Source organism: Lepidochelys olivacea, assembly GCF_965140295.1.
Source record: "Lepidochelys olivacea isolate rLepOli2 genome assembly, chromosome: 9".
Taxonomy (NCBI): domain Eukaryota; kingdom Metazoa; phylum Chordata; order Testudines; family Cheloniidae; genus Lepidochelys; species Lepidochelys olivacea.
In genome coordinates, this window is record NC_140419.1 from 30221995 (window position 1) to 30245790 (window position 23796).

Genomic DNA, 23796 nt, shown 5'->3' on the forward strand with positions numbered 1-23796 from the left:
CTCTGCTAAGTTTAGCACACTCAGCTGGATTGAAGTTCCGGTCTGCATACATCCTTTTATACTTTGGTATTGCGTTGGGCTATAGGATCACATGCTTCCTGTTTACATGCTGCTTAAGTCTGCTGTATAACAAAACACTGGGCCTGATACTCCCCTCTGGTGACAGACAGGGTGCAAGTGACAGCTTGTATGTCAATGGAGGCATACTGCCAAAGAGTAGGTTTCAGAGTAACAGCCGTGTTAGTCTATATTCGCAAAAAGAAAAGGAGTACTTGTGGCACCTTAGAGACTAACCAATTTATTTGAGCATGAGCTTTCGTGAGCTACAGCTCACTTCATCGGATGCATACCATGGAAACTGCAGCAGACTTTATATACACACAGAGATCATGAAACAATACCTCCTCTCACCCCACTGTCCTGCTGGTAATAGCTTATCTAAAGTGATCATCAAGTTGGGCCATTTCCAGCACAAATCCAGGTTTTCTCACCCTCCACCCCCCTGCACACAAACTCACTATCCTGCTGGTAATAGCTCATCCAAAGTGACCACTCTCCCTACAATGTGCATGATAATCAAGGTGGGCCATTTCCAGCACAAATCCAGGCTTTCTCACCCCCCCCTTTTTTTTTCCGGGGACACACAAACACACACACACACAGAGGAAATGGCCCAACTTGATTATCATACACATTGTGAAGAGAGTGGTCACTTTGGATGGTCTATTCCCAGCAGGAGAGTGAGTTTGTGTGTGGGAGGGTGGAGGGTGAGAACCTGGATTTGTGCTGGAAATGGCCCAACTTGATGATCACTTTAGATAAGCTATTACCAGCAGGACAGTGGGGTGGGAGGAGGTATTGTTTCATGATCTCTGTGTGTATATAAAGTCTGCTGCAGTTTCCATGGTATGCATCCGATGAAGTGAGCTGTAGCTCACGAAAGCTCATGCTCAAATAAATTGGTTAGTCTCTAAGGTGCCACAAGTACTCCTTTTCTCTTTGCCAAAGAGTAGGTGGATGAGCAATGCTCATGGAGAGTCCCTTTGCCCCCTGCATGGATATCACTGGTCTCCTGCAGTTGCTTTGATTCCCTACATGTATAGATCTGGGTGGGGGGCACGGTCATGTTTGTTGTCCGAAATATTATTGTGCATGTAAATTGCATGTGGTATTGGAAGTTTCCAGAAACTAGATAGGATCCATTTTAATTTCAGCAGTTTGTAACGCTATGCCATGGGTGTCCTGTCAGTAGCAATGTTCAAACCCAGGCCCTCTAGATCTAAAAACATAAGTCTCTACTGCTAAGCTAAAAGACCCCGCTCTGTTAGCACAAAGGCTGTATGAATTCTAGCGATCCAGCTATTAGAGTAGGATAGAGCCACGCTGGGTGATCCTGAATTACAAGCACATTATTATGTAGTCTCATGGAGATGAAATGCTAAGTTTTAACATGAGGATTTTTTAGCTGTTTCTTCTTTTTCCCTTCCCCCTCCTGCTTTTTAAATGAAATGATAGTTTGTTAAAGGTACTGAACTCACAGACTTTAATATAATAAGTCCTGCTTTTATCCACAGGGCCAAGTCCTTCTTGGTGTCAGTGAGTAGCCCTGTTGGAGTAAAGGAGACGACTCACGTGAGTAAGGAGGCTAGGTATAGGCCCAGGAAAATTGATATCAAGTACAGTGACAGAGGAATCTTCCCAACATTGCTTCATCAATGCATCCTAACCGTTATTTAGAGGGATCACCTTCGGGAGCCAGATGCTAAGTGTAGCATTCAATCCTTGATCTATGGCTTAGTCTTCCATCAGGGCATGAGACATGATGATTGTTGTGATGTGTGGAAATCTGCTAGAAACATACTGAGGCCATTGCATTATGTGGTCTTTTATTTGTTAATTTGAGGTTTCAGAGGCATCACATCTTGGAATCAAAAGACACCTTGATTAAACTTACCTGTCCTGATTCTGTTTGTCACATACACTAGTTTTATGACTTCAACATGACTAGTTTTATGACTTCAACAGTAGAGTTACCTCAGGTTTATTCCAGTATAAGATTAGAATATGGCCCATTGACTTTAAGGACTTGCTGCATCTGAATGACTAAATTAGTGAATTCAGGTCCCTTTTAAGTAAGACTCATTTTACCTCTTACATTTTCATAGCAGATTTCAAGAAATTTTTAATTGGAATTGACATTAGAAGGTAGCTGTTTTGCAGGACTAATGTGTTAAAGCCATCAGGCTCTTTTTCTTTTTAAAATTGCTCACAAATAGAACTAATGAGAAGTAGAATTGTCGAAGGAATTGACATTAATGTGATGTGTGAATGTAATTTTTTTTAGGTCTTTTTCTTCTTTTACGGAGGGACCTGATTCTTCTCTCAGGGCAAGTCTACACTACAGAGTTACATCAGTGCAGCTGCAACAGGTCTGGTGATGCCGTCATGCCGATGGGAGAGCGCTCGCCCATTGGCATAATGACACTATCTTGGCGAGAAGTAGAAACTATGTTGATGGGAGAGTGTCTCGTGCCGACATTGTGCTGGTGTGGACAGCCCGAAACTTGCATTGCTCAGGAGGGGTGGGGCTTTTTCACACTCCTGAGCGAAGTAAGGTATATTGATTTAGGCTGTAGTTTAGACCTGCCCTCACTTATATAGGAATAAGTGAGCAGCAGCTCCAACGACATCAGCTATGCCAGTTCATGAGATCAGAATAAGGCCTATGAAGTTATATGAATTACACAAGTATTTTTTAGTAACTTATTGGGGGTTTGAAAGAAAAGGGAGCTGCTTTTTCAGCTGTGTGCCCATATAACTGTAATCTGATAAATTTTTGCAGTGCCTCTCCAGACACAATAGACAGGATGACAGCGCATTCTGTCTGCTTTCTTCAGACAGGTCCCAATTCAAAAAACAAAACAAAACCCTTCAAAGGATAACTATTGCATAAACAGAGTACAACTCAAAGCACAGTAGCTGCAGTTGCTACTGTGTTTGTAAAAGAACTCTTTAAGGATCACATACACCTAACAACTTGTACCCTCGTATGATCAATGGATTAGAGATGCTGAATGAGAGTATGCAACAACTCATTAGCTGTAATATAAAAAATGCGTGTTCAAACCAGGACAAATATACCAAAAGACAAAATATTCTTATTGCAGATATTACCTATAGCCTCATTTTGATATGACACAGTTTGAGACACTAAATAATGTAATCAGTTTGTGGTTTCAATTACTACGAACCATCTTGTAGGTCCTCTTGAAAATCAGTGTCAACTGTTCCTCAATTTGGCTGCCTACATTGCCCCATTTTATACAGTCACAGATTGTGATTATTTACATGCCAGCATGCTTGCTCATTTCCCCCATCTTGAATGAGTCTAGTAAAATGTACTGGACCATTACTGTGCTGTATAATGAATGTTGGGCTAAATGAACACAGTGCATATTGGACTGCGTGCCCCAAATGTCTTCGCACAAAGTGCTGATGGCTTTATACGAACTTTCATTGTACCAAAAACCAAACAAACAACCCTCCCTCCCCCAATTATCTATGCTAGATAACTTGTGCTTATCAGAACATGTTGGTTTGAATTTTTTTCTGAGTCATTAAGTTGAATTGCATATTTAAAAAAAATCTAATCTAGCCCAGGCTTGGCACTTACATCATCGTGTCTAGTACAGATGTTGAAATCCTTGATGTTAACATTCTGCCGGAAAGGGTAGATGTAAAATATGTCTGCCCCAAATGAAATTCTGCCAAGTCTTGTAAGTCTGTAGCTAATTCTTTAGAGGTCATGTAGGATTAACTTGGCTTTGTAATGGTCTAGTATGATCACATTTTCCAGTGCATTCTATTTCTTTTAAGTGCTGAATTTTTAAATTAATATATAATTTACTCTCGTTCCACAGGGAAAAAACCCAGCCCTTTTCTCTTCAGTTTTGTTTTAGTCGTGGTCCAGGATTTACTTTTATTCATTCTATATTGACTCCCTTATAACCACTTTAGATTGGCTGTCCTTTTAAACAAACAGTTTTTTAGTCATATAGAAGTACTATTTCACATTTTGTGTGTAGTTGTAGGTCAGTACCTCCATGGACACTTTGCATTGAAGTCCTATTGTGAGAATAACCCATACATTTTAAAACATGGGGACTGTATTTTTACAAAAGGCTGCTGAAATATTTTTAAGTTGCCAAGCTTGAGAAATTTAAAAATATTTGGTTAAGCACCCTAAAGCTTGGATGTTTCTCTAAACCTGTCTAGTATACAAACTTGGGCTGTAAATCTCAAATTGATTTTTTTTCTTGTCACACTTGAAGAATTTTCAGTTTCCACTTTGGCTGGGGATATTAGAGCCACCTCTCCTGCATGATTTTGGTACTTTTGATCCAGGAAATGAAGATGTTCAAGGACCAGAGGAGTGGGAAATAATTCTTTTTTTTTAACCTCCAGAAGTTTTTGTCCACTCAGTTCTTAGTTTATCTGTACTACTTCACTGATCTCTATTAAATGCTACTCTTTACTTAAAATATCATTTACATTTCTGTTGGCTCTTTGATCCAAAATAATTTCCAAATACTTTAATTTAAAACTTTTGACACCACTCCATCACTGAAATAAAGCCACGCAAGGGAGGGAGGGCAGTAGCTAGGCAGACAACCAGGGCAAGGCACTGCACAATGGGAGTCAGAGCTGTAATTTTGATTTCCTATTTATATGGATCTTGAGGCCAATTTCTGTAGTCTAGTGGGGTTGAATTAAAAGGAAACACTTTCCTTCATGAACACTCTAGGTTAAAACTCCACTTCTCCTTCCATGTGGTTAGTGAATCATGTTATTTTCTTGGGCCCTGTTGTTCTGTTCCTAGTTCTCCTTTTGCTATTTTGTTAGCCCTCACCCAGTAATCAAAGGAGTAGATGAAGAAGCAATGAAATAGTGATAGCTCAATTGGTTTGCTGAAGCGCGCTGATTCCAGGGAACAGTAACTAGTGATATGCATCCCTTCTACAAGGCAAGTGACAGAAACGGATAAGCAGTATATTTACTACATCATGGTTTGTTAATTTGATTGTTGCCAAGCCAAACAAAATGCCAACTGGAAGGTGACCAATAAAATACACAGATGTTGAAGACCTGTGTGTTTAGGGGATGATCAGTCTGTCCTGGAGTGAGCTGCAATCATAGTAGGGATGTTGTCACAGCTTCTGCCTAGAACAGATGTTGCAACACCGCTGAAGATAAGACTAGGGGATTTTTGGGGAAGTGAAGCAACGTGAACTCCATCTGGAGGAGATCATTTTGAATTTCTGGATCGGTTGATCTCACAAGCTCTGTTTAGAAAACAGCTGTGGCTTGAAACAAACTAGAGAACTGAAATACTCACTGGCGAACCGACCAGTCTGACTAGAAAGTTAAAGTTGGATAGGGTTCCTGCATGATTAGGTACCCATAACTGAGTGTGGACCTTTATTGCATAGCCATGGTATTGAGGCCATGGTACAGAGCAGTGCTCAACAGTTGGGTCAGAGCAATGCCAAGCTCTTTCGGAGCTTCACAGTTTCATCTGAACTGTTCAAGATACAGACTTCTCAGTCAAAAGCAAAGGCGATGACAAGAAAGTTTGTTGTACTGTCATTTGCTGGCATGCCACTGAAAGTACAGAGTAGTCAACAAGGTATCATACAAACCTCAGACTTGGAATAAGAATGAACAGTTTTTCTCTTTGACAACATGTTTTAAAGGCAAAAAAATTTAATCAGTCACAGGAGTGCAGGCTTCCAGGGGACTCTACTCTCAGCAGTGTATTTCTAGAACTGTAAACATGTTAACCTATAAACAGAGTCTCCAAGCCCCTGTGCCTGCCAACTGCATTTAAAGGATTTGTTAAGCTGGGATCTGGTACAAAAGTCTGTACTGCATTGCTGCCGTGTGGTGATCAGACAAAGGATTAGTTCAAATTCAGACTAGAAATGTATTGCATCCTTTTTCTTTAGCTTGTTTTTCGTTTATATTCCATTTGTTTGTGTCTTAGATATATTCTGCTTTTTTCATTGGGGCATATGGAAGAACACAGGGTTTTTGTTCATCTGAAGTCATTGGTTCCTCATCTGAAGTTGTAATCCTGTAATGTGACATCCTCCCCTTTTTTTTTTTCTAAATCAGACGCACAAAGGGGCACAAGTACTTTAGTAACACCACCATGTTGCTCAGTGTGGACTATGAAAGCTAATATGCATTAAAATCTGATAGTCAGCCTCTTTGTCATAAACTGTGGCTTTATGATATAAAGTTGTTGATCTTATCTCTCTTTGCCCTCACCAGATAAACTATTAGTTCTAACTGTTGCAACTAAAGAAACAGATGGCTTTCACCGCTTCATGCAAACTGCAAAGCACTTCAACTATACAGTGAAGGTACTGTATGCTGTCACTCATGCTGAATATTGGACATAGTTTTATAGCCTTAACTCAGAAATGAAATAGTCTTAACACAGAAACAATGTGTCATGATTATGCTGCAGTCAGGTAAAACAGTTATGGAACCTAGCAATGGAGACAACCCATTAGGTCATCTGTTCCGTATCCTTGCAGGATATGTTTCCCATTAGACATTTGCTAGTGTTTTGTCTAGTCTGTTTCTAAATGTGCCAGGGAATGGGGTTTCTTCCACGGACCTTGAAAAATTATTCCACAGATTCATAGATTTCACTGTTAGAATGACATTTCTGAAAGCGTGTTTTCTTTCTTAATTTCATTCCATTACTATCACATTTGTTATTACTCTTAGCTATTTTGCTGTTACACGTTTTCATTCTAAGCATGCCACCCTTCCCTCAGTATTCGCACCCTTCAAGTGTTTGTAGATTATCATGTCACACCTTAGTTTTTGCTTAGCAAAGCTATATTTATTTGACTACCTCATCATCCCTCCTGCAGCAAAACCCATAGGAGCTGTGCTGACAGAGCTCATGAAGCTGAAGATGCCTTCAGGGCCCCATACCTCTTAAATGGGTCCTACTATTGGGGAAGTGGGGTGCATAGAAACCTAATAAATCCCTTAGCTGTGTTATATTTCCCAGGGAATCTCTGCAGAGCTGGTGAGAGGACAATACAAATCTTCCCACTCCTCCCTTATCACTCTTTCACCACTTTTGATCACCCAATCCTCTTGGTGGCCTACTCTGGACTACTATTTCCAATGCAGAATGAAGGCATCTGTATCCTGAAGCTGCCTCCTGCATGCAAATCTCACAGGAGCATGATCAGCGCCCCCCCCATTTTTTAAACTTTTCTCCATAAATCAGTCCCTCAAGATAAAACCAAGGGATTGAAATGTATCTTTGATAAAACATTATCAATGCTTATCACATCCGATGAAGTGAGCTGTAGCTCACGAAAGCTTATGCTCAAATAAATTTGTTAGTCTGTAAGGTGCCACAAGTACTCCTTTTCTTATCACACTATTGAAACTATAAATCAAAAGAGACCAATTCATGGCAGTTGGCCCATTGATTTCTCTTTTAGAAATAAGTTGAAATGCTGTAGTCTGTTTACTTCAACCATCAAGTCCTGAAAAAGTACAGGAGGAAAAATCATCTTTCCTAACTGAACAATAATATATTAAAAATCCTAGGAAACTGACCTTTGGAGAGTGCCATTTGCTTGTAATTTTGCTGATTGTTATATAGCAACTATATTGCTGTAATCCCTCTGACAGTTAGTAGTTCAAGAAAAATATAATAATCTAGTGTTTAAACTTTCAAGGATTACAAAAGATTTAGGTGAAAAAAGAAAAGGAGTACTTGTGGCACCTTGGAGACTAACCAATTTATTTGAGCATGAGCTTTCGTGAGCTACAGCTCACTTCATCGGATTCATTGTAAAATGCAGTGAGCCAGCATTTCAGGCATTGTAAGTAACACGGCTGTTACTCTGAAAAGATTTAGGTGGTTATTGTTGATATGATTCCCTACAATACTTGGTAAGGATGGAATTCTGTTGATTTAATTGCCTATCATACATTGAGGAATCCATCCTAAACCTGTAGTGTGAGAAAGTGGCCTGAGGCATTAAAAACAACTAAATGTTTATAGTATCAGAGGGGTTGCCATGTTAGTCTGCATCTGAAAAAGCGGCAAAGAGTCCTGTGGCACCTTATAGACTAACAAGTGTATTGGAGCATATGCCACTTAAATGTTTATAGTTTCCATTGTCATGTCCCTTCTATGCTCTTACCCCTCTTTACCTCCAAATACTGTAGCAATGTTTAAAGGTCATATAGTGAGTGAATGTTTTAATATACAATTTAGAGGAATATTACCATCAACATATCTTCTCTTCCTAAGTGAGAGAGATATGAGATGTAGTGGAAAGTAATCTTTGGGTTCTTATTTGGTTTGGAATTGTCTCTGTTTCTGAAATGATGTCATTGTGCTCAGTTCTACTTGAGGCATGGAAAACTTACAATGCTTGAAATGCTGGCTCACTGCATTTTACAATGCTAGAACATCCACTAGTTGGCGTTTGCTTACTTGCCTCTGCTTTGACATCCATTTTTTAACAAGGTTATATTAAAAATTACCCTCTGGGTACAAGTGAAAAAATACAATTTCTCCCTGTTCCCAGGTTCTTGGTAAAGGTGAAGAGTGGAAAGGTGGGAAGTTAATTAACTCTATTGGAGGAGGACAGAAAGTGCGATTGCTGAAAGAAGGAATAGACAGCTATGCTGATCAAGAGGACTTGATTGTAATGTTTATTGAATGGTAAGCAAATTCTGCTTGTTGCTTTCATGCTCTATTCTGTATAGGATGCTAATAAAAGCTCTTGTGGCATGCTGATATTTTCTCCTCTTTTAGTTTTTATTGGAGAAAGTTAGCTTCTAGTTTTCCATTCATAAAAATATTATGCAATTGGAGCAGATGTTGGTTTTTGTCAGATTTACAGATGTAAAAATTGTCTCAGGGCCATGGCTCTGCTGTACTATGAACAATGTTATTGCATGACCAAGCTGTGAAACCCATTGACTGACTAAACATTTGGTTATTAGTTTACCTTTTCCCATGAAAAAGCAACTGTCTTGTTGCTGTTCTAACAGAAGGTGATTGTGAGATGGAAATGGTGTGTGAGGAAGTGGTAAAAGCAGCTTCAAACTGAAGTGGTGGCCAGTAGACCGCTGGGGCATAATTCTCAAAAACACAAAAGCCCCTTTATGTTGGTCTGGCAGTTTAAAGGGGTCTTAAATAGGCTGGAAATGCTCCCTGGAAATATCTCCTGTGTGAGGGGTCTCCCCAACTGCTGTAGAGCTTCAGTAAGGGCCCCCTCACCAGCCATGATTTTACTGCCTATGGGGAGAGGACAGCCCCACAGCAGGGATGTAACATGCTGCAGCACATTGAACTACCATGATTTTCTGCTTCCCAGGTCCCATAGCAAAGTATAAGTTAGAGCAACTTCCCTGGGGGCCAGGTAGGTCCCTCAGACCAGAATACAAGGAGCACACAAAGGTGACCTGAAGCTATCTTTCCCTCCCCACCTGCCAAATCCCTCCTGTTCCTTCCCTAAGGACAGGATTGGTGTAACTGAGAATCTGGTCCATGGAATTCTACAGAAGCTTCCCTGTCAACTTCTATCAGAGCCAGGTCAAACCTTTAAAGCAGTTGCCTTGGTGGATGCAAGGAGAGTGAATCACAAAGTAGGGAATTGCAGAAATGCTTCAGTTTGTGCACCCTGAGAAGTTTTGTGTGAGCTGAGTAACATCTGCTGCTTTTATTATTGACAGTGATGTCCTATCTGATGCAGACTTCTGTCAGTTTGGAATAAAATTTTTGGCAGACATACTACAATTCTTTTTTTTTTTCCTTTTCTTTCTTTTCATCTTTAAAACCACTCAGTCTGTCATTTACACACACACTCATTCTAAACAAGACCACAATGCAATGGCCTCTTGGACTTACATCAGGTTAATTTCTCTTTTGATTTAGTATAACTTCTGTGCAATTTTGGATTTCCTTTAAAGTTTGAGTGTTTTTGCAAGTTAAACAGATATGGAGGGGTAGGTTAGCAAAGTTCATATGTGAGAGAGTGATCTCCCTGCATCATCTTATTTATTCAAAAGTTCTCATGCTTTTCTGATTACATTATGAGTTAGGGCAGCTGTTCGACTGGATTTTCAACCTTACAGTCATGTTTTATGACTTGACTTAAATTCTCTCATTTTTTTCTCTTTGTGATATGCAAAAAGTAGTTAGAAATGGAAAGCAGAAATCAGTTTACCTGCTTTATGAACAACATTTGTAATAGAACTGACAGGGGACTAAATATTTTCACTCTCTTACATTTAATTTGCATTTAGAGTGATGTACGATTGGTAGGATAAGCTACCCATTCAGATATGAAATTGCTACTTGCAGACACTTTCTTTCATATTTAACCTTATTACCAATTTACTGTATTTTGATAAATGGAATGCATCTTGAGAGCAATTGTTTTTCATTCTTTAAAAGGAGTTAACCTTATTTGGGTTTGATAAAATGAGTAATTTAGTCTGCCCTATTGGGCAAGTACTAATGAAACTTATTTTAAAATTTAATTTTGAAGATATCTTTACTTAAGATGTGTGTGTAATCTCAGATTTTTATACTGATTGTAGAGGGATTTCTTCCCCCCACCCTCCATTTTATATTTCTTGAGTTAAAGTCTGTCCTTTTTGCTTTTGCCCTCTCCCTAAGTGGGTATAAAAGTCACGAGGTCTTACTCCGATAGTCTGAGTATTAAAGTCTCATACTGCTAATTCTCAGAGTTCCAGGTTCAAATCCCACTGTTGCTCATGCAAGGTCAGTTAGATACACTGAATTACTGGTGCAGTCTCATAATTTCATGTAGGAACAAGTTCAGTTTTCTAGCTAGAAATGGGCTGTGGTATTAATCTAAGCTATGGCTGAACACCTGTGTAGAATTGGGAAGGAATTTTTCCCATGCTGCAAGATGCTTTTTCTTTTTTTGCTTTCCTTGAAGTAACAGGCAGGCATGGCATGTAATGAATGATACAGTCAATGACAAGATTTAGTTACATAAAAGTAACTAAATGTTGCAGGAAAGTAGGGTAGTTTTTGCAAGGGCCTTTGCTTACTTCAACCGTGAGCAATGGGCCAGGAGCCAATGAGGACTCAGACAGGAGTATTGGGCATCTAAATTGTGCACATGTTCACTCATCCATGATCAGTATTTTTAGCACTTCTCTTCATGAAAGAGGAGCATTAGAAGGATGGTTAATCCCTAACGCTGGCATTTGTTTGGATCAGAAGTGAAGCTGCCTTGTATGATAAGAGAGCCCTCTCAGTTAGTGGAAATGGGAGCTCCACAATGGATTGGTGTTGCTGAGTAACAGTTGTGGTGGTGGTGGTGTTTAAATTAAAGCTCACTATTAATAAAGTTTAATCACACTGACTAATAAAGCTTCAGTTTGTTTTTTAAAACCATAAACACCTGTGTGGGTTATTCTTTCGCTTGCTGAGTCCTGGCCAGCATATCCATTTCACAAGTAGTTAGTGCAGGGCATTACGCTACTCTTCTGGGGATGAGGGAGGAATGGAGCCACTTTTGATAAACCTGCTATTGCAGTAGTAAATTTGCTTGGGAAGCAGTGCTTTGGAGATGCAGCTGGCTCCTGTCCTCAGCTGGAAGATGCTTCAGTAGATCCATTTGAAAAAGTGCAGCCTGCCATAAAACTACTGGGCTAAAGCCTTTGACCAACTCCCCATCAGCCTTTCCCCTCTGTCTTGCTGTATCCTAGCTCTGAATCAGGCTTCACCAATTTGAATGGGAAGAGGAGGGAAGGATGTTTCTGGGCAAAGGCAGATAATTTTTGTAAGGCAGGGGAGGTTCCAAGGCATACTTATTTCTTTTCATAAAGCCTTGTGACAAACCTACAGGAGGGCAAACCAGTTTTCTATACGTTCTGTAACACACTTCCTTTCCTTGGGGTGCGTATTTACCAGTTACTCTGGTTTGTGCTGTAGAGCCCTCCTCCTCTTCCAAACTAGTGGTGGCTGTGTTGGTCAGGTCTGCCAAGCCAAATGGATAGGATTACCTTTTTTAAAGGCTCTTTATACAATTGCAAAATTGGAATGAGTGTTAAGAAGTTCTGTGAATGTAAAGATACTTGGATGTGAAGCACTTTATTTTAGCATCATAAATTTAAATCCTTTTAGCAAAGTCTGTAAAGATTAGACTCCAGCACCCTTATTCCTACTCTGTAAGTAGGTCCCCTTCCCTTCAAAGGACTACTCTTAGAGTAGTACTCAGTGGATGGATTCTCCTTTAGTTCCTGCATTTGAGGAGGGAAGTAGCTTTCAAGCAGAGACGCTGGCGGGGTGTGTGTGGGGGGGTTCACCTTTTTACAGTGTGGGGCATTGAGCACTTGCTGGTTTGAACTAGAGTAAATGGTTGATTCTCTGTAACGTGAAGTCTTTAAATTATGATTTGAGGAATTCAGTAAGTCAGTCAGAGGTTAGAGGTCTAATATAGGTGTGGGTGGGTGAGGTTCTGTGGCCTGCAATGTGCAGGAAGTCAGACTAGATGATCATGATTGTCCCTTCTGGCCTTAAAGTCTGAGTAATTGATGATGCCTTTTGCGGGGCTTACTCAGCCTCTGCTGCCTGCCCCAACCCATGTAAATTAGAATGACTTTCGGGCTGCTCTGACACTCTGCTTCCTGTGGTCGCTGGGAAGCAAAGAATAGATGTTGTGCAGTACGCTCTGGCATGCCTTCTCCCCTAATGTATATGCTTATGCCTTTTGGAGTTAAGTGCAGCAAGAAATTGCACCTGCTTGAAGAGAAAGGGGCACCAAAGATGATACTATCAGAAAAATGAGTTTCCTTTTAAATTACTCATTTGTCTTCAGAGTAATTTATGAGGCAAGGATTTTTTCCCCTTAACTCCAGAAAATGGTGTTCTTGCTATTACCGTGTCCTCATCCTGGCAGATAGATTGAGATTGTTTTTGAAGTCTCTCTTCCTTCCCCTCTTCCCCCATAGGAAATAAGCTGGAAAGTATGCACTATGCCAAGTCTCTCAATTTTGGAATAAGGCATTTTTTTGGCAAAGGGACTTAACTCTGACTCTGCTGCTTCTGTTATGGTTCATAACAAGTAGCTTTTGCCGGTGGTTTTCTCTTCCTTTATAGAGGATGCTTTGAAAACCCATTTCTCATAAATGCCTCTTTCAACAGCTGTTTTATTACTTAAACAGTATTTTCCTTTAGAGTAAATAAGATAAATGCCACTAATTTTCAGAGTGTATGCATGCTTAGATTTAATCTAGGGAGAATAGGGACTTGGGCAGATATCATGCCCTCCACTGCCAATGTCTACAGGAAAGTCAGTTAGGTGGGGAAGCTAACTGCATTGTGTGGTATGGGTTGGGGGCAGATGTAACAATAGCACTAAGTCAGGTCTTGAGGACTTCAACGACTGGTGTAGCTTCATTGGTACAAATCCTTAGTGTAAAAGGGGAAGGCAAACAAGTGCAATTAGTCCCACTTTCAAGCAAAATAAGCTGCACCACTTCAAAGAGTATCTTATTTTTGCTGGCTATACTGGGTGTTGGTAATGGTACAGCTACACTAATGGCTGGTCACTCACTGCTGTACCTGGTTAGAGAAGGCCTTAGAGGAATCGGAGCCTTGTCAAGTGACAGGGATATGTAACTTAGAAATGCACCATTGGCAGGAATAATTTAAATAAATTGAACTACACATAAACAGTGCTTATTGTAAAATTAACTGTAACCTCTTGGGAAAGAGACCTGGGCATCATTGTAGACAGCTCAGTGAAAACTTCTGCTCAATAAGCAACAGCAGTCAAAACAAAAGGTTAAGATGTGTAATGAATGAGAGAGAAAATATTACAATGCTCTCAGTGATATGTCTCTTTTCACCTAGAATACAGTGTAGTTCTGCTCAACCAACCTCCAAAAAGTTATAGCAGGAAAATGGTGTTCAGATTTGAGAGAGTAATATTACTAGAAATAGAAAGATTTCATTATGAGGATGGAATGAAACACTGGAGCTATTTAGTTTAGAGGTGAGGGAGAAGAAGGGATATGTTTGCTTAATACCAAATGATGAATGAGATAGAGAAGTTAAATGCAGAGCTTCTGTTTACCAGTTTTTTGTAGTACAAGAACATAATAAAATTGAAAGGCAACAATCTTCAAAACTGAGAAGTTTGTTTCCCCTCTCCCCACTTGGCCCTCCAATGCACAATAAACTTGTGACGCTCACTCCTCCAAGATATCACTGAGACCAGGAGCTTAGCAGGATTCAAGGACTGGACATTCTCATGGGTAAAGAGAACATCCACATTAACGCTACAGTGGCAGCGGGAGAGGGGGATTACAAGGAATAAAAGACTTTCTCTTTCATAGCCATCCAGTAACTGACCGGATTTAGGCAAAACTTCTCCTATGGGCAAGTAGTTCAAACGGGTCTGTTGAAGGGCTTCTTTCCCCTTCCTCAAACATCTAGTGCTGGCCATGCTAGGAGACAGGCTGCTGGACAAGATGGACTACTGATTTAATTCAACCAGCAGTTTTTATTTCCTATGCTCCTATTAATTTGGTTTACTTTTTTGAAGTAAGTGACTAGATTGCATAGTAAAAAACCCATAGATCAAGACTCAGACCATGGGGCATATATCTGTGCTATGCAACATATTCATGGTATTTATTGCATATGTAATTGCTTTAAATTCAAACCTCTATAATTGTCACTAAGGAAAGCAGGCATCCTACCCTAACACTTACTGACTGGAATAGCACCTAAAGTGTGCATAAACAAGGGCGCTAGTCATTAGATGTAGACAGTATTTCATTATATTAGTGTTAAGGTAGATGCATTCATTGGTTTCCCTAGGTTTACAACTGTAGGGCTACTGTACATGCTCAGTATGTGACTTTTTAAAGATAGTCACCCCATCAAATCAAAACTAGTTGCTTTCTGGAACAAGACCACTCACTGCTTTCCAGCAAGGGCCATTTTATGCCAGATTTCAACCCCAATCTGTGTCAGTTGTTGAGCTCCTACCCAATAAATAAATTAATTTTAGAAAGTTGTTTTACAATTGGAAAAAGTATATTCTTATTATTATTATTTAAAACTCCTTAAACTAAAAAAACCCAACCAAACCAAAAAAAAAAAAAAAAAAAACCCTCCAAATTAGAGGCAAAGCCTTAAACATTTCAGCCAAAAAAGTGAAATATTCAGAGAATTTTGTGTGTAAGTGGTCAGGGAAGGGATACATATATGTAGAGTGGTTAAGATAGTGATTGGTCATATCTTGGTAAGAAATAGGATCTGTAGATGGTGTTAACTTAAAGTATGGTAATATACCATGTTTCTGAATGAAACAGTTACATCAAAATTAAGAGACCACTCTTAGGTTTATTTAACTCTGCATGGTTTTAAGTCTGAATAAGCCAAAGCTTTTCTGATTTGAATTTTCTTGTTTAAAATCAGAGCTATCTAACAGGTCTCTCTCCATTACTTTAGCTATGATGTTATCTTTGCGGGTGGCCCTGAAGAGATGCTAAAGAAGTTCCAGCAAGCTAATCATAAAGTAGTATTTGCAGCAGATGGACTAATATGGCCCGATAAAAGATTAGCAGAGAAGTATCCTGTTGTCCGGAGTGGAAAACGATTCCTTAATTCAGGAGGTAGGTATGATGGTTGTACATAGTAAAGGTTAATTAAGGTTAGCTGTTCTGTTGTTCTCATTGTGTGTGTGTGTGTGTAGGGGGGCAACTAACCTAAAGTGCAGGTTTCCTAAATTCATGTTTGGGCACCTAAATCACCATTAGAGGAAAATTTTTTGTTCACTCTTGTGACTGAGAATCACCTTGTTCTTTTCTTCTTTCAGCATGAAGGAGTCTTGCTTTATTCTTAGTTAGGTGTCAGCCTCCTTACATCACCAGCCTGTTAGCGACTCAAGAGCTCTTCTCTGGGCTATGCCAGCTCTTACTTTACCTTGCAGTTTAACAGGTTCACCCCAGTCTTCAAGTCCCTTTTGAAGTGATCCCCTCACATGGGCTACTCACAGAGCTACCAGGTCCACTGTTCCCAAAGGAACAGAACTCATCAGTTTGTAAGATTCAGCTCAAGATCAGTACTTTGCTTAATATCACAGCACTTCAATAAACTTATTCTCATTGTCAGTATAAATTTATTATCAAAGATTCAAGTGATTAGAGTAAAAATACTAGAAACAAATATAAAACACAACTGTAACATGCTTTCTAGAGACTAAACTTAACTAACAGGTTAACCACTTGTCTAAATAAGTTCATCTCACCCAAAGTCCCCTGCGGTGTTTTCAACGAAGGCTCGCTGAGATCCCATATACCCTCAAAGTTCATTGTCTTTGCTCATAGACAGGATAACCACCTGAGGCTTGCTTCCCTTGCCCCCACCCCCTGCGTGCTGCTTCTGTGTTGACTTTGTATATAAATGAGCATCCATTGTGTTAGCTTATACTTCTTAATTTACATCCTGAAAGAGGGATATACATTTCTTACCTCCTGGCTGAAGGAAAACCTGTTTTTCATCTTTGCTGGTAACTAATACATTTATACAGACTTTAAAATACATGTGAAGGTCTTGTGCTGCCAATACTGAATTTCTAAACATTATAGATGACCATTTCCTAACTCAGAAAGTGTTGTGGCCAACATGGGGGTTGATCTAATATACTTAGCCTTCTGTAAAGCATTTTACTTGGTATGTTCAATGTTTTGATTAAAAATCTAGAACGATATAAAATTAACATGGCACACATTAAATGGATTAAAACCTGATTGACTGATAGGTCTCAAAATGTAACTGTTAACAGGGCATCATCACTGAGTGGGTATGTTTACAGTGGTGTCCCAAAGAGATCGGTTCTTGACCCTAAGTTATTTAACATTTTTATCAATGACCTGGAAGAAAACATAAAATCGTCACTGATAAAGTTTTCAGATGACACAAAACGTGGGAAAATGGTATATAATGAAGGGGACAAGTCACTGATTCAGAGTGATCTGGATCACTTGGTAAACTGGGCACAGGCAAACAATATGCGTTTTAATATGGCTAAATGTATATGTATACATGTAGGAACAAAGAATATAGGCCATACTTGCAGGCTGGGGGACTCTGTCCTGGGAAGCAGTGACTTTGAAAAAGATTTGAGTGTCTTGGTGGATCATAAGCTGAACATGAGCTCCCAATATAATGCTGTGGCCAAAAGAGCTATTGCAATCCTGGGATGCATAAACAGAGGACCCTTGAGTAGGCGTAGAGAAGATTTTTTACCTCTTTATTTGGCACTGCTGCTACCACTGCTGGAATACCGTGTCCAGTTCTGGTGGTCACAATTCAAGAAAGGTATTAATAAATTGGAGAGGATGCAGAGAAGAGCCACGAGAATGGTTAAAAGATTAGAAAACCTGCCTTATAGTGATAAATAGATTGAGCTCTTTGAATCTAATGTAACAAAGAGAAGGTTAAGAGGTAATTTGATTCCAGTCTATAAGTATCTGCATGGAGAGCAAATATTAAATAATAGGATCTTCTATCTAGCAGAGAGGTATTGTGACAGGGCACTATTAGTAGCACCCTGGTCTCTGAGGTTGCTACAGCACTGGGATGAGTGCAGGCTTAACTGAAGCCAATTAATCAATTTTTGTTGGGGGTTACTGACATTTGGCAATTTCTGGGCTAATGGGACAATTGGCTCAGTAATTGGGAGGATATAAGTGGAGGAACAGGAAGCAGGGGAAAAGCTTAGAGGGTGAGCTGGGGCTGAGCAGAGAAGGCTATGTGGAAGCCGCTTCTTGCTGTAAGCCTTCAGTATGCTGTTATACTTTGTAAGGCTAGAATAAATATGTGGTGAAAGGGCAACAACCTGGTATGTTCTCAGTCATAAAAGACACATGAACTGGCCAGGCAGTGAAGTACGCTGGATAGCAACCAAGGAAAGGTATACACAGGAGGGGTATAACACAATACAATGGCTGGAAGGTGAAGCTAGACAAATTCAGACTGGAAATAAGGTGTAAATTTTTGACAGTGAGGGTAATTGTCCATTGGAATAATTTACCAAGCATTGTGGTGGATTTTTCATCACTCACAATTTTTAAATCAGTGCTCTAGGAATTATTTTGGAGAAGTTCTCAGGCCTGTAATACACTAGGTCAGACTAGATGATCACAATGGTCCCTTTTGGCCTTGGACTCTGTGAGTCCATCTATGAATTTTCAGTGTATGTTTAAGTAACTCCTTACATAGTATCTGTACACACTTTTCATAGTGGTATTAATGACCAGTGTGATGCTGGCTTTCATTTGAGATTTCACATGACATGCTATTGAGAACTAGGATGCACACACCAGACTCACGAGATTTCTATAACTCTTTTGTCAGTTAACATTGAGAGGTTCTTGGGTCACAACACTTTTTGTAATAGTATTCTCTATTTTCTTTTGCAGGAATGCGTAGGAAGACGTGTGCTAATTTGTGAGGGGGAAAGGAGGGTTATTGAATTGAGAGTGCTAAAATATTTATTTAGCAAAAACATTGCTTGGACAAACTCTGGCTCTGGAGCTGCCAGGATGGGGTTTCTTCTTGGTGACTTTTCCCTGATGGCTGCCGTGTTTTTGCTAGAGATTCTATGATTGATTTACTTTTTTTTTAAAAAAAAAACCAGCAGCAAAGTCTTTAGACTTTGGTTTTGCAAAGATGATGTACAAAATGTAAACCAAGTGTAACTGAGGCCTGGTCTACACTTAAAAATTAGATTGATCTAGCTATGTTGCTCTGAGCTGTGAAAACATTTTAACCCTGAGCCATGTAGTTAAATCGACCTAAACCCTGGTGTTGACCTCCCTACTGCCTCTCATAGAAGTGTATTAACTACATCAACGGAAAGAATCTTTCCCTCCAATGTAGGAAGCAGCTACCTTCTAGCTCAACAGCAGCACGGCTGCAAATGATGTAGCTTTGCTGCCCCAGCAGCCGTGCTGTAGATGTGCCTTAGAAGGTAAGGTCCTTATGAGTCTGCAGGCAGCTTGCAGCAATAGCTCTGAGAGAAGTGTGACCTACTGCTATTTGATTTCAGTGAAGTGCTAACTCTGAAGCCGAACTGTTGTCACTTTAAATGTCAGCATGGTGAACCATTTAATTGCTGAGAAGAAGGAAATACGTTGACTATGAAAACCTGCACCATCTGTTGTGCATGGCATCTTGTCTTGGGCTTCTCTTGGACTCATGAGTGGTTGGAGCTTCATAGACACAGCTTTTGAAAGTTAATGCCATTTCCGCCCCCCACGCAACCTAGCCTCTGCTTTGGTTTGTTTTGTCTTTGAAGTAAATGTGATGTATGGCAAGTTTCAGCTGAATTTCCTGTACTGTTGTGGCATGTTGGATTTATACTTTCCTGCCAGCAAGGAGAGACTGACAACACTAAGGCTTAGCTTCATGCCATTTTCCACAGCTGGATCCCTTCTTTCTCAGCAGCAGGCGTAGCCTCAGACCCATACCTTGGAACTGTCTGAGCTCTTCCTCTAACTGTCTAAAACAGATCCCAGAATCCTTCATGTTTCTTAATATACCATTATAAGGAAAACTAAACAGGTGAAAGCGATTCAAAATATGTACCATGAAGACAGATCTTTGGAGATGGAAATTGATGGCAGAGAATGGTTACACTGCCATCTGACATGCAATGGAATGATCAGAAAGATAGTTTTCAAGTAGAAATAAATTCTCTTGTGTGATATTGCAGGATTTATTGGTTATGCTCCATATATAAACCAAATGGTACAGCAATGGAACCTGCAAGATAATGATGATGACCAGCTGTTTTATACCAAAATCTATATTGACCCACTGCAGAGGGTATGTAGTGACTCATTTTCCCCTTAATAGTAGTTCTTGCCACTTGAAATAACTTGCTGCTTCAATTGTAGTGTCAGAAGGCTGCTACAAACTTGCTAAGAATGAAAAAAAAAGTTTGTGTAATTAGCTGTGAATGCCATAGTGCAAAGATGGTTGCTGTACTGCAGGGGCTCTCAGCCTAGAGGGTCACAAATAGGGTTCAGGAGGATCATGATTCAGAGTGTTGTTTCAGGCTGTCTGCGGATCTTGGCAGGCATCACTGTATTGTCTTAAAATAATAGCTCTGCGATATGTGATCAGCCCCATTAATCTCAATAAAGACCCTGTGGACTCTGCAGGTACCTCTTGCTCTCCAACTTTCCACCCAAAGGGGGAATTAATCGGATTACAGCCTGGATTCTCAGCATGGGGAGCACAAGTCCCTATCCATCCCATATTGCTAAATGGGAGTTCCAATTAAGTCCCAGCAAATGAGAAGATCACAGGGTGGTCCTGGTATGGCAAGAGAGGTCCCAGCGTGGAAGAGTCTGGGAACCAGAATGACATGCCAAAGTTTCAGAAGGTCATGCTTCAGAAGTAATTTGGAGTTTATAACATGGGATAAACAAAATGGCTTACTGAGAGGTGAAGTCCTTTGAAATGTGTATAAAATCAAACAGTAGTTTGTGAAAGCAAGTCACAAAATATGTAAGGAAATCTGGAGAGCCCAAAGGAAGAACTGTAATTCAAAGCTGAATATAAATCTTTTCTGTTTGAAGTGTATATGCCTAGATCAACATTTTTAATTTTGGGTTCCCACAGCCAGGCACCTAAATCTGTAATTAGAAATTTAACTCATACCCTGAGTTTCAGAGGTATAGTTAATCAGAGCTGCAGCACGGAATTCCTGTTTGATCCTTGCTAAATGCTGTTTTCACGGCAATGAAATACTTCAAAAATATTTGCAGGTCACCTTTTAGGCCTGATACTGAATTCTTTGTTCACCCTAAACTCCACTGAAGCCAAGGAGAGCTTGGGGCGTTCAATGAAATATACAAAGAAGCCCTAATTATTTTCTAGGGGCAGTGTAGAAACTTCAGTTCTAGTAGAGCTGTATGTATTAGAGCTACTGATACTGTGTTATATCAAGAAGCTTAGTTTTAACTTTTATATTTGAAGAAATATGCTGTATTTTGTGTATGGGGGGGGGGAGTTTGGTTTTAAATGTTAATCCTGTTTGGCTATGACTTTAGTCTTTTTTAGTCCGAGAGAGGGCATGGGGGGGAGACTTCTCTCTAGCTTATACTGACAAACTGATTCCTTTGGAAAGTCATGACGTCCATTTGCTGAGTTTACATAATTTAAAGCAAACTCATTGCTTGTGTATAGGGCCTTACCAAATTCACAGCCATGATAAATGTGTCCCGGACTGTGAAATCTGATCTCCCTCCATGAAATCTGTCTAGTATAGGGTAAAAGCACACAAGACTGAATCCAAGCATTAGCTACAAATTAAAAAAACAAAACATTCTCTATCAAATTTAACAAATGGAATAGAAATGAAGCAAAGGAAACAATGAACTGTACAAACGTCATTTTTAGGCATCAAGTGTCAGGGACTTACCACTACTTTCAAAATGCTCCCTTGAAGTCTTTAAACCATGATTTGAGGACTTCAGTAGCTCAGACACAAGTTAGGGGTTTGTTACAGGAATTGGTGGGTGAGATTCCATGACCTGCGTTTTGCAGGAGGTCAGACTAGATGATCATAATGGTCCCTTCTGACCTTAAAGTCTATGATTCTAAGACCAGATTTCCTGGGAAACACCAGCATTTCTCAAACTGGGGGTCCTGTCCCAAAAGGGAATTGCAGGGGTTGGAAGGCTATTTTAAGGGTGGCAATACCACAACCCCCCCCCCCCCCCACTTCTGCACTGTCTTCAGAGCTGGGCAGCCAGAAAGCAGCGGCTGTTGGCCAGGCACCCAGCTCTGAAGGCAGCACCGCCGCCAGCTTCAGCACAGAAGTATGGGTAGCAGTACCGCAAACCCCCCTACAATAACTTTGCGATTCCTTCCTCCCTTCCCTCGCCCCCCCACAAACTCCTTTTTTGGTCAAGACCCCTATAATTACAAAACCATGAAACTTTAGATTTAAATATCTGAAATCATTAAATGTACGATTTTTAAATCCTATGACTGTGAAATTGACCAAAATGGACCGTGAATTTGGTAGTGCCCTACTTATGTACTAGATCAATTTAAACAATTTTCTGATAAATCAGATGTTCTGGAGGGAATACATGTGCAAGTAACTGTCAGCTGTAAAGCTAAATGAGACTTTTTGAAAAAGAAGAGTATTGAAAGATTAAAAACTTGCAATTAGATCCCAAAAACAGATGAAACCTAAAAAAACCTGTAACTTTTAACTGGTTAACATCTGTCAATACATGTGCTATGCTAACTGCTATAACACCTCAGTGTCTTTGCTGGTTTTAATTTTTAGGCACGTATCAACATTACTTTGGACCACAAGTGCAGAATTTTCCAGACCCTGAACGGAGCTGTTGGTATGTGTATTAGCACGTATATTGAGTGGCATGTACTGCCTCTGTGTCTGCCGTTAACCTTCCTTTTTTGTTTGCTTTTAAAGTGAAAATAGTTCTCTTATTTAAATAAATAAATTTTACATGTATGCAAGGGATTACTCCATGATGAACACATTAGTGAGATTATCAGGCCTCTCAGATCTGATATGTACAATATCAATTGATTTTTCTGTATCACTAGCAAAATTTTTAATCGTTTTGGTATATCTAAAACTAGGTTTGTCTAACTGAACTTCCTTCCTTACCTCCACCTTTGACTTTCAACTGTGGAACAACAAAATTGAATTCCTTCGTAAATGGAAAGTTAAAGTTATGCTATTTTATGAGCTCTAAGCAAAGCTTCTTAAAACATGTGAAGGATGTAGACCATATTCTCCATGTCTAATTTACCTATGCAGTGCTTAGAGACTAAGGTAATAAGAACGCCCATTAGATAAGTAGTATAAATTAATACTTCGCTCTTATACCATTTTTCATCCACAGACCTCAAAGCATTTACCGAGGAGGTCAGTATCCTATCTCAGTTACACAGAGGGGAAACTGAGGCATAAGGCGGAAAGGCACTTTCCCTCACTCACCCAGCAAAATAGTGGCAGGGCCAAGACTTGAACATAGGGCACTGGACTAGGGCCAGACTACTTACAGGACCAGAATATATTTAAAGTCTGTTAATTGTGACACAGCACCAATCGCTTGAGCATCCTCCAATTAACTATTTTCATTCATATTGTTAACATGCTGGTTAATTTGCAGATGAAGTTCTTCTGAAATTTGAAGAAGGAAGAGTAAGAGCAAGGAATTCAGTGTATGAGACGCTGCCCATCACTCTGCATGGAAATGGCCCCACTAAAGTAAGTGACAGTCACTTTTTCAGCTTTTATCAAGGACCAGTTTTAATAAGACAACAAAAGAAACTGAAATAAACTTTCAGCATAGCACAGGTAAATGAGGGGCTCACTTTCCGATTAACGTTAATATGCGTCGTGGCTAAAGTTTCATATATTGTGCTGATCATTTACTCCTCAGCCTGTTATTCCATTGCCACTATATTGATAACAAGTTATATCAATTGCTCACTCTTTGCTTAGCAAACTGATTGCAGCGCTGGATTTCAGAAGCTAATGCTTTCATTGAACTATCATCATTGCTGAACAGCAAGTGGAGAACTTTGATTTTATTCATAATCACAGTAGGTGATTTATGCATAGTGGGGCTTTTTTCAAATGAAGTATGTAGAGGCTTTGGGGGGAAGAGAAGTCCCAGGCAGGG

General features: G+C 39.8%; 1 protein-coding gene across 2 annotated transcripts in view; it reads left to right on the forward strand.

Annotated features, from left to right (window-relative positions):
• PLOD2 (procollagen-lysine,2-oxoglutarate 5-dioxygenase 2) overlaps positions 1-23796 on the forward strand; it is a 74044-nt gene that overhangs the window by 13224 nt on the left and 37024 nt on the right. For both annotated transcript variants that reach the window (XM_084638701.1, XM_084638702.1), the window contains exons 2-7: positions 6334-6425; positions 8637-8773; positions 15560-15723; positions 19830-19942; positions 22425-22488; positions 23281-23378. In XM_084638701.1, coding sequence (XP_084494827.1) covers positions 6334-6425; positions 8637-8773; positions 15560-15723; positions 19830-19942; positions 22425-22488; positions 23281-23378 — 668 coding nt within the window. The remainder of the gene's footprint in view (positions 1-6333; positions 6426-8636; positions 8774-15559; positions 15724-19829; positions 19943-22424; positions 22489-23280; positions 23379-23796) is intronic.